General features: G+C 41.1%; 1 protein-coding gene across 2 annotated transcripts; it reads right to left on the bottom strand.

Annotated features, from left to right (window-relative positions):
• Positions 1 to 19: 19 nt before the first annotated feature.
• On the bottom strand, positions 20 to 9,209 carry LOC105704023 (sterol regulatory element-binding protein cleavage-activating protein). Of its 2 annotated transcripts, XM_012432857.2 has the most exons (13): positions 8,832 to 9,209; positions 7,522 to 7,702; positions 7,105 to 7,338; positions 6,852 to 7,032; positions 6,409 to 6,554; positions 5,194 to 6,292; positions 4,709 to 4,979; positions 3,528 to 4,594; positions 3,289 to 3,448; positions 3,035 to 3,218; positions 2,813 to 2,952; positions 2,515 to 2,726; positions 2,256 to 2,435 (listed from the first exon to the last, which is right to left on the bottom strand). In XM_012432857.2, the coding sequence occupies exons 2-13, from the start codon at positions 7,635 to 7,637 to the stop codon at positions 2,256 to 2,258; spliced, it is 3,990 nt and encodes a 1,329-aa protein (XP_012288280.1). In that variant the 5' UTR covers positions 7,638 to 7,702; positions 8,832 to 9,209. The 2 variants fall into 2 exon arrangements, with proteins under 2 accessions (XP_012288281.1, XP_012288280.1); XM_012432858.1 differs by lacking the exon at positions 8,832 to 9,209 and having other exon boundaries at positions 20 to 2,435; positions 7,522 to 7,637.
• Between the last annotated feature and the right edge of the window lie 1,986 nt (positions 9,210 to 11,195).

Consider the following 11,195-nt stretch of genomic DNA (forward strand, 5'->3'; position numbering starts at 1 on the left):
GTAATTAGGAGACATCTCACGGTATTTGATGTGACAATTTATTTAAACATGACGGGTCCGATGGTTATGAATAGGCACATGCGTGTAGCATATAGAGTTCGTGTCATTTAATAAAATAAATATAAAAATGGCGCACTTTCCGACGATCGTCGACCACTCAGTGGTATTATCAGAAGCGTCTCTCTATTCGTTGCTCTCATTTAATGCGACTTATCGAGTACGACTCGTTACGATGTAAACTTTGGTTATGAAAATAAGCATATATAATTCTACGCGACTTCATATCGACGTTAGAATTCCGTTCAGTTTTCTACCGGAACGGAAAATCGACGCAGCATAATAGAGACAGGCATAATTGTACATTGCAATTACCTGTACGGTTAAACCCAACGTTTTAATATGATAAGATTGTATGGGAACCTAGTAGCTGATTCAAGCAGTATAACAGAATCTATTACATTCGACGACAACAAACATTTTAATTCAACAAAAACGTAGTTCATTAAATAATGATTTAATGTGTTGGAAAGTGGAGTACCCTTTTCAAAATTATAGTACAACATAGTTTACCGATAGAGAAGTCGATTGCCAGAGCAAATTTAATAAACTCCAATGTTTTATAGCCTCTGAGGCATGCGTTAAGCGATTAAAACATTTATTTTATGTACATTTGTTGTAACTACTGGGTTACACGTAAATAATTGATACTCGTAGAAAATAGACCTTGTTAATGATACTATAAAGGCACTTTTCGTATAATTAGGGTACGTCTAAGGTTTCTGTACAAAACCATTAATAAAGTAACTCTTCTTTCTGTATATTAAGCTCTGTTCTCTGTATTATAATAGGGATCAATTTTCAAATCGTGTAAAGGTTTCCGTCTCGACTAAACGAAATATAAAATTGCGATTGAGATGAAAAAATATATATATATATCTTTTCTTTCATTTTTTTTTTGTTTAACAAGACATTATTCTATCATCTTTCGACTCTACGACTAGGGCGAAAATACTTCGTGCGCCTTGAGAATCAAACTTCACGGTTCATATTCTGAAATCGCGCAACAAGAAGATGCGGAACGGTCAAACTTCCTAATGGCACATACACATTTTTTTTTTTCATTCGACATCTCGTTACGTTATACGATATCAAATCATTCGCTCGACATTCGACAATTCTGCAAAGTACTATTCAATTTCATGAATAAACTCGCACTTTTAACACAGAAGAGTTTCAACATTCTTGTTAGGCATCAGAAGTGAATTCGAATTCTGCCTCATCGAAAGAAGCATTTAGAGTCCAATGATAAAAATAGTTTTACTTCTATATGCCGTTTATATGCTTCAGCAGTTTCTGAATAATATATAGACTGTAAAAAAAAAACTTAGCCATTACCATCTAATGTAGAGGAGTTTTACCGCGATCCAAAGCTGCACCGGTTTATGAAATGCTGTATAAAATCGCTGCTACTCATAATCGACCAATATGCAGTGGATCTAAATATTCACAAAATTAAAAATGAATTCGACATGAGTGCATGTGTTACGTTTTTTCAACGTTGGTGTAACACACGCAGGAAAAATTAACACTCGAAATTGTGTATGTTGCACAGCCATAATAGTAAAATAATAAAGAAATGATATTAGCATGTTTTCCCGTCTCCGGGTCTAACAATTAACATTATTCACCGAGGTAACAAAAATTAAATTCCAAACGAGGCACTTATATTCGCTTTCATTTGAACCAGGTACGCGTTCGATCGATGAGTGCACTTTAGTTTTTGTTTAGGATATACCTAAAATAGTAGATCTTTATGGTTCACTTTGCTATAAAGCTCATATTCCAACTATCCACATATGAGGATATAAACCTTATAGCAAAATACCTAGTACAGTTTACAATAAAAAGCATTGCACGGCAAAATTACCGTGTTTGTGTAAAGCAGCCAAATAAAACATAATGTCTATGTAACGATAAGCCACTACAGTAAACGTTATTCGGTGATCTAAGGAAGTTGATGAAAATCGTTATTTTCTAAGGATTATCGTACTTTGATCAGATCAGAGCAGATATCGCTGTATCGTAACGCTCATGAAAGAGATCCAGCGATTCCAAGTCTATCAAGTATAAAAAGACCTAAGGAGATAAAAGTCCATCTTTAAAAGTCTTCCTTCGTGGATCCTACTTTAGATCGCACTTACTCTCGATTGACTTGAATTAGGCATATGTACACTGAAAGTCATCAGTCAAAAAGTTCAATCTAGCTTATCCGAAACCAACGGGAATCTAACTATTCTCAGCTGCCGGCCAAAGTCACATACGATGCTGTCTCTTACTGGCACCATTTGTTTCACAAATATAAAACTGTCCTTGTGACTCAGTCTCACCTCTCGAACCGGTTCTCCGGTTCTAACATCCCAGACTACCAAAGACCCCTGAAATTAGGAATGGTCATGTTTGCAGATCAAATCGCTAGAATTGAATTCTCTTCCCTTCACTCGTGATTTTATGTACCTGGTTACTAGTGATGAGAAGATGATGCGTCAACATAATTAACTGGGGACTGTAAGCGGCCCTGTGAGCGGGGACTGCGTGAAGTAAGTGACCCTGAAATCGTTCCCAAACACACAGCCTCTCATCGATGCCAATGCTAATGACGTATGACGCCGAGCACGTGATGGCAGCGACAGCTCCATCGTGTGCTTGAATGCTGTACATACACGCGCCTACGGGACAAAAATCAAGATCGTAAATGTACTTGATCTTAAATTCATCCGGGTGTAACATCGTTATATGCTTGAATCGGTCGTACCAGTGAGTAGATCCCAGACGCACAATAACCCATCCTGAGATCCACTTCCGGATGTCATGGGACTGACCCTGTCGATGAAGAGGCAGGAAATAGGACCACAGTGTCCGTGTAATGTGTACAGTTGAAGCTGGTCTTCCAACCTATGTAGAAAAAAATAATGAAAATGCAAATGAAATAACTTTCATTATAATAAACAAGTATACCGCAACCTGGTTGACGTACCTGTACACCTTAAGAGTATGATCCTGACTTCCCGTTAATACCCTTCCACCTTCACTGTCCAGGACGGTTATTGGTTGCTGATGAGCACGATGTGTACCAATTTTCATGCAGCGCAAATCCTCTTCAGGCTGGGTGACATTATTTATGTCCATGGGTGATCCCGCACTACCGGTTCGAACGTGCGCTGTGGAAGAAAAAACCGTATATAAAGAGATCTGTGACGTAAAGACGGATTCTTCTCTTTTTTTCCTTACTTCGTCTGTACGACGTAAAGCCCCAGTCGATCTGCTGACCTTCACTGTAACTCTCTAGTTGCAAAAAATCCAGAGCCCCGTTTAATTTTGCTGCTACTACACGATTACCCACGAATTTTACAGCCGTCACACCGAGGCCCGAACCATCGTCAAACAGGCACTGCGATAACATTTTTTTCCATTTTTACAATGTAATAGAAACAAAAAACGGATAATTTTATTCTATTGCTATAACTCACCTTAAACCTGCCCGTCGTTCCTTCCCAGAACTCCATGGTTCCATTTGCACATCCAACTACGATGAGATTCTCCTGATAATCCATGGACCATATCGGCGATATATTATGGCCAGTTTGCATTGACTTATCGTTATTCAACGATTTGACATTGTCCGCGACATCGTTACTGTTCAATTGACCAGGGCAAGTGGTGATTTGTTCATCCCCGCCAGACTTCTGTATTTCTTCCATTGTTCTCTTATGCTCTTCGATCAACTGTTTATACCTTTCCCCAAAATCAAAGCCCTGTTCATAGTTTTGATGCGTTGGCGAATACTTTATCGAAGAGAATTTAGTATTGATAATTGATCGGAAGTTGGGAAGATCGAAGGCGTGATCCAGACTTCTTCGTAATAATTTACGTTTCTCAGGTGTAAATTCATTTATCTGGTAGTCATAGTCAAACGAATTACTCGCAGAATGCCGCTTGTTAATTAAGCTCCCATTGGCTTGTTGATAAGAGCACGATCCAGGAGAATATCGGGGTTTGTTGCTCGCTGGGGAAGATGAGTAGAATCCTACGGAATTAGTTGCCTCCATTTCACCTCTGGAAGGTGGCGAGCCACTTTCATAATCTGACATTAGTTCGTCCGGATCAGGAGATTTATGTAATGATTCTTTAGGAGGGCTGTTAAAAAATTGTTTGCGGTCTATATGGGCAACTTGCTCTCCGGATATCGTGTCCCAAATTCTGACGTGACCTGCTAAACAGGAACTGGCTATGGTGTTACCGTCCGTAGCGATGCACTCGACTTCTTGAGTATGACCTTCCAGGACCAATGGTAATGCCTCCATTATCAGTTGAGTAACCGAATCATGAGTCTTTTCTTGTTGATACCAACTTGCTCGCCACTCGGCATAATTTCTTGAGCAGATGCACCGATACAAGACGACCATGGTATAGACGACAACGATTACACTGATAAGACACAGGACAGCAGCCAGGAAAATTTCCATGGGACTGGATGGTATGAACGGTGCGTCCGTATTGAAGACACGACTTTCAGACAGCGTCGGTATCTCCATGTCTGAAAAGTCAAAAACCAATTTAATATTTCGTGGCAAGAATTTGCAAGTAACTTGAACCGGCTACTGCACCGACAGTCACCGTGCAATATCATTTTACGTAAACGTTCACATACCTGAGAAATCCAAGGGGTCAAGGGCGGCAGTGGCAAAGCTTTGCCACTGGAAATGTTGTACGTCATTTGGATTGCTAATTTGTCTGACGATTGCGGGACTAACGCCACAAGAGACTTTAATCGTGGGAAGTACGGTTATTTGTTCTCCCGCTAATGAAATATTATACATGGAGAGGATAGACGACCAGTGATAGAGAGACAGACGATTCCAGGGGGGGAAATCCACCGGTTTCAGTTTGATTAACTCGGCCGTAATATTTGTGTCGAAGCCCTGGAACAAATTGAAAAATTCACTCGATAAATATTAACTAATAGGAAAGGTAACGACACAGGTTGATTAGATTTTAATGCACGACTTAGCATGCGCGGTTGAACCGTAAATAGTTTGACTTGCTAAGTGACCATTTTGTATATATAAAGTCACTAATATACATAATTACATTAATCATATGAGTAATAACTAATGAGTAAATTTTATAAATTACCCCATCGTTCAGATGATTTGTAGTGGGAGTAGACGCAGATGTGGGGACTGGTTTCAAAGTATTCAATTCCACGTAATCGTTAATTGTTTGTGGCTTATCAGCGGTGTATCCTTCGATGTCAGATTCCGCTTTCAAGGTTTCACTTAGACGAATAAAATGTTCAATTATGCCGGAACTGTATATTATCATACTAATCCATACGACCATCCAAACCATAAATGCACGTTGAAATATCCTGGTCCTAGCCCAAAAATGGACCAATCTTAATCGTTTTGGGATCTTCACCAGTGTCGGGATATTTTGAGTATTCGGAGCCACTACATTAGTCGGACCAGTTGATAAACCGTTTAATCTAGGATGAGATTTTGATCTGAATATGTTGGCTTTCTTATTGGAGATAGTCGTAGTAAATTGTTGTTTGCGTGACGGAGGAATATTCGGTAGATGCAGTTTGGAGCTCTCACCGGAGAGTTCCATTCTCCGTATGTCAATTCCCAATACCGTCGAGAAGAAAACCATCTGCAGGAAAAAATCACTCAAAAGTCCGACGATGGCAAATATGCAGAACTCCTGTATCGCTGGGACGAAGGTGAACAATCCAATGGTCAATATGGTGACTTCAGTAAGCAAATTCTTTGTAATTGACCAGCCTTCTTTAGACAGTCCCTGCGCAACACGTATTTTCACGTCTAGATGTGCCGGAGTGCTCACCACGCTCTTAGTCAGTACCAGGACATTTTCCAAACCGACGATAACCACTAGATATGGAAACACTTCTTTTCCGCTTAAACTGAGAGTCAAACCAAAGAAAAAGCACATGCCGACGCTCATCGACAAGGAAGCTAGTACTGTGACACAGGCGCTAAAGGCCATTCCAAATTTTGATTTGACCAACTCTATTTTCCGTACCGAAAAGTATACGTATAAAAATAAAGCAATAAACGTCATCATTAACGGAAAGAAATCACTGTAGTTGAATTCACCCGGATAAAATATATGCAGGGTCTCGTCTGAAGGAGCAATAGTTGAATTACTTTTATCGTCAGATTGGTGAAGCGGGTAATGCGCTACAACCCGCTTTTTCAAGCCTTCGATAAAGCTGCAAGTAAAACTAGTTTGAGAATATGAAATACAGATAAGCTAACATACTTCCATCAGTAAATATATCCTCTATATTTCGAAATCCTTATATTCTGTAATCATCTTTGCACTTACCTTGGGTCATAATCTTTCAAAAATATGGTTACAGCATACTGTAAAATTCGTTGACGAACACGTACAGGATACCGCTTTACACCAGTTTCCTTTAAATTCATGCCAAACATCATTTCGGCCAAGCTAATTTTTCCCTTTTGAAGACTCTGAAATTTTAAGGCATTGAAATCTTTCGGTAAACATCTAATTTGAATAAATTAAAATATAGAAACTAAGAACAGAAACACCGCTATACGCTGTGACAAATTTAGGAAGTGAAATCATGTTTCTTAAATAATACGAATAATACAGAAAGATGAGTTAGCATTGCAAATTGTTGCTAATATTTACTTAGAGTCTTGACTAAATCTCTTCTCTTTGTGGAATATGGATTAGCTATGAAGCAAGAACTTTTGGTCTTTAGACAAATGTTTTAAGTGCATTATTTAGTAGAGTAAAAATACCTGGTACGAAAAAATTGTGCCTATGAGATTAGTGTCTTTACTGAACATTTCAACACTTTGCTGCCATAAATTTGCAGGTGAGAGCACAAGGCAATTGTACTCTGGCAAAACGTCAGGTTTTTTAGCATTCTTCTTTTTCACAGCTTCCACGTGCAAGCAAACTTGATCGACAGTTTTTAATCTGAAAATAAGAGATTCAGTTGTAGAAATATTTCTCAAACTGACAAGGTCACTATAACTTTGCTTTGCTTACGTCTTTGGATCTTGATAATTTCGAATAATCTCTAAAAGATTAAAGACTTCATAGAGCGGTCCTCTAAAGGCATCTGATAATGCCAAATCTTCCATCCATGGAACTACTCCAACACGTAATACAACTTGTTGAACATATAGTACCGGACCTTCTGAACCATTTACAGGCACAATAGTATGATTTATTACAGTTCGCGGAGCATTTCCAGGCATTGGTAGATTTACTATTGGGGAGCTGTAAACATAAAAGATAACTACTAACCTTAATATGCATTATGCTTGCATGAAATGACATGAATTTTATGAAAATTTATTGATTTACTATTCCGTTAGCACAAAAATGCCTATACGTTTAATATTTATATCGAGCTCATATTAATGTCAATTTTCCATGCAAATAACTTATTACTTAACTGACCAACATAGTAAGATGATGGAGATTGCTAACGAAATAACTGCAATGGGATGCGAAGAACAAAACAGGCCATGGGCATAATAGAGCCCCGCCACTCTATCTGGCAAGCTACGGGACATCTCACTTTAAGGCCACCTTATTGACATCTCTTATGTTACATGGATAATGTTAGTCTTTGTACAACCTGAAACAAATAATTAATAGGTCATAGTTCTCATCTTGATTGCTGTGTTAACATTGCGGTATGCTCATACGCTGCATCGATTACGTCAATTTCATAAAATACTATCAGCGTAAATTCTTTCCGAGTACATCAATGGATAATAACTTACGAAGATTAATATACAAAAGGAGCTTGAGTTTACGGTCTTTCACAAATAGAATAAAATTTTTGTACCATTATCAATGTCTATCAGAGATCTGAAAAAATGGTATTACTGACGTCTGCATGTAGATCCATTGAATTACGTAACATTATGACATTCCCAACGGTCGTTGCATGTTTTGGCCTCTTACAAATATGTTCTAACAATTATTTAAATAGAACACAGATAAGAAATTTAATTATGCTGGTTTATCTAAAAAAATTCACAGAGTCACGGATTCAAATTATTCATAGACTTTAAGTCACATGAGATGTCAGTGATTTATATTTCATTTGAATTATTTATGACACTACACCAATTTAATACATTTGATCCCTGCCTTGCATAAGGTTATCAATTGGAATCCGTAAAGTCAGTGACATTAGTGACGAATTACTATTCACTTTCTGCACCGCTACATGTAATCTTAAGAGCGACGATCCGTTATATTCTGACAATTACAGGTACGTCACTAGTAACGCACAAGAATTATGTTATTCTTTTTGACAAGCCTTAAACCATATAATCTATACACCAATAATGCCAATATAATTATTATTAGGATGCTGCGCAATGTTTACATTTACCCCACCGTAATGTGTTCTCGTTACATATCTATAAGCTCTGCACGCTCTAACAACATATTAAGTATGCGTCAATACTTAAATATCAATTCGATCATAAAATAATTATATAACCTTAAAGCTTATCAAAGGACGATATAACTTATTAACTCCGGTAACTGCTTCTGGACATTGACCGAAATTGATTTATTCCGTATCATAATCGCGAAGTCCAACGGAGCATCCCATTAACTGCTGCGCATTCTTACGTTCGCACTGGAAAGTCATTACCGAATTACATTCAATCACATTAGTAAACCTCTGTGTCGGAAACTACCAACGGAACGTTGTTAATAGATTAATTGAAAAGCAAAGATTCACTTACCGGTCGCGGGACCGTTTCGACGTTTTACGGAGAGAAGAGCGTGTCGGGTTGTCAGTGCGATATCAGCTAAGATTAGCGCGGGTAGCAACTGCAAAAATAACCCTCCAAGCGAGCGAAAATCGAGCGGCTAGCGACCGACTTTGAGGTTAGGTCCGCCCGCTCCAGGTGCCGAGCTGTGGAAATTTCGAGGCGCGAGCGGAGAGCTCGGACGAGCGAATCGTCCCGATGGATCGAAGTCGGCGTGTAAGATATTGGCACGTGTCGCAAGCAAAAGTGCGTAGATCCACGACCCTCGAGGCACGAGTCGACGCGGATTACATCACGCAAAGCGCACGTCCGCTCGAATGCGCGCGCGTCGAACGCGTAATTGCGAATCCGAATGCCGAGTGCACTGCCCCAAGTGCGCTTCGAGTGCGACTCAGCTCGTGGAGAATTAATTTTATTTTTAAACGCTGTCGTGCCTCCGCGGCCGACCAATCGCAGGTGTGCCAAGCTACGAACCGCGCAACGCGACCGACCACGGCCACGGAACACGTTCGATTTACACACCGCCGTGCACGTCTGACAGGACACCCACGTGGTGAAAAATAAAAATCACCGCGTCCGCGGAGGAGCGCGCACGCGCGCTCTTTCGAGGGTCGAGCGCTGGTTGGCGCGTTTCGCGACCCGCTGCTGCACGCCGGGTCGCTGTTGCCAGACTGCGCCGCGAGGTGGTGCTGCGAGCGCGTGCCTTCGGCGATTCACGTTTCGACGAGTTTGCCGGCGCTTCGGGTGGCTTCGGGATCGATTGCACTTAGCGCTCTTCGACGCTCGGTAGCTCCTCTGCGCTGTTCCCCCGATTTCCCCGAGTGATCGAGCTTCCACAGGGTAAGTACCGAGAAGGAGGAATAAGGAATTCCTCGCGACTGGCCGCTGCCGAGCACCGAACGCGACGATCGACGACTGACGGTGACGCGCCGATAAGTTTTCGGCGCGATTACGGGCGCGATGATGAAAGGCGGGTTGGCCGGTGCGTGGGGTTGCGCAGCCGGCCGCGAGGAGAGGACGATGAGTGAGCGAAGGAGAAGCGACCGATAAGGAATACCGCGTCGTCATCGATTACTCCGGCCGTGACCTTGCTCGGCGGCCGCGTAAGTACGCGCTCTTGCTTATCTCATGGGAGGCCGAATTCCGAAACCCCAGATCCGATAGAGGGTCGATATTTTTCGTACCGTATCGGAAGTACGCCGAAAGCTATTTTTCTCGCAATCGGCGTCCTCTGCCCAGCCAGCCACGTGTGTCGATAAGGTTATCCGGCGTCTGCTACTTTTCGGCACTTTTCCCTGCAATGCTGTACCCGTTCTGAATTTTTTACACGGAGGGCGATTCGTACAAGAGGGGAGCGATTCTTTTCTCTACGACCTTCTACTCCTACGGAATAAATAAATGACCACCCACAGTCTATCCTTTTGTTCGTTATCTGCCGGGTTATTTTCGGCCGAAAGAATGTTGCGCAGCTCGCCGTGTTTATGTCTCGTTTTAAACGCGAAACCTGTTATCGTGATAGAATTTCGTTTCGGGCATGCAGTAAGCAGTGGTTTGCACGGTCAACCTACAAAGGTTATCTCGGTAGGTGGAGATACGGTTTTAATGCAATTTACGTGTAGGTCGTGACTAATAAGAGCGATTGCACAATGGCATCTTTTCGTCCGCTGCGATGTACTTTCTTTATTGAACGAGAAAAATTCCCTGGCACGGCGGAAATGACACATAAACTGGAAATGCCGGAAAAGGCTTTTATACTTCTCGGGATAGTTTTACCGATTTACAGCACGAAATACTTGGGAACGTGACGGTATATTACGGTCGGAATTTTCTCCTCCCATCCTGTCGGCGGGAACGAAAGCGTCTAAATGCATCAATTGCGTATGAATGGAAATTAAGGAGTTTTAAAGTGGTCAATGTCGGCAGGGTCAAGTGTCGAGATCTATTGGTCGTCCCGTAAAACGAGATCGCCGAAAATAAATTCGTTTTTAAATACGATCGGGTTAATAACAGTGGTTTATTAATTTTTTAATCATCTTCGGAGAGAAACGTCCTTTATTTTCTTTACGGTTTCAGCCGAAATATTCAGAGTCGAGGCTTGGATAGGTTGCGTGCGTCTGAAAATGTAAAGGTTAATCCGAAATGTCTGAACGAGGTCGTCTCACGGCCGATTTGATCGTGTTCCTTGTAGTAAAGTTTGACGAGGCTCGACCGGTAAAGCAGCTCTCTGCTCTTCGCACGAACTCGCAACGTCGACTCGACGGCGTCTACTCGAAAGCCTCTTTTAATAAAATCACCTCGATAAATATTAATGCTTTCTACAACGTCGCTAGCCGGTGC

Source organism: Orussus abietinus, unplaced genomic scaffold (assembly GCF_000612105.2).
Source record: "Orussus abietinus isolate OABI.00-Male unplaced genomic scaffold, Oabi_2.0 scaffold11, whole genome shotgun sequence".
Lineage (NCBI taxonomy): Eukaryota > Metazoa > Arthropoda > Insecta > Hymenoptera > Orussidae > Orussus > Orussus abietinus.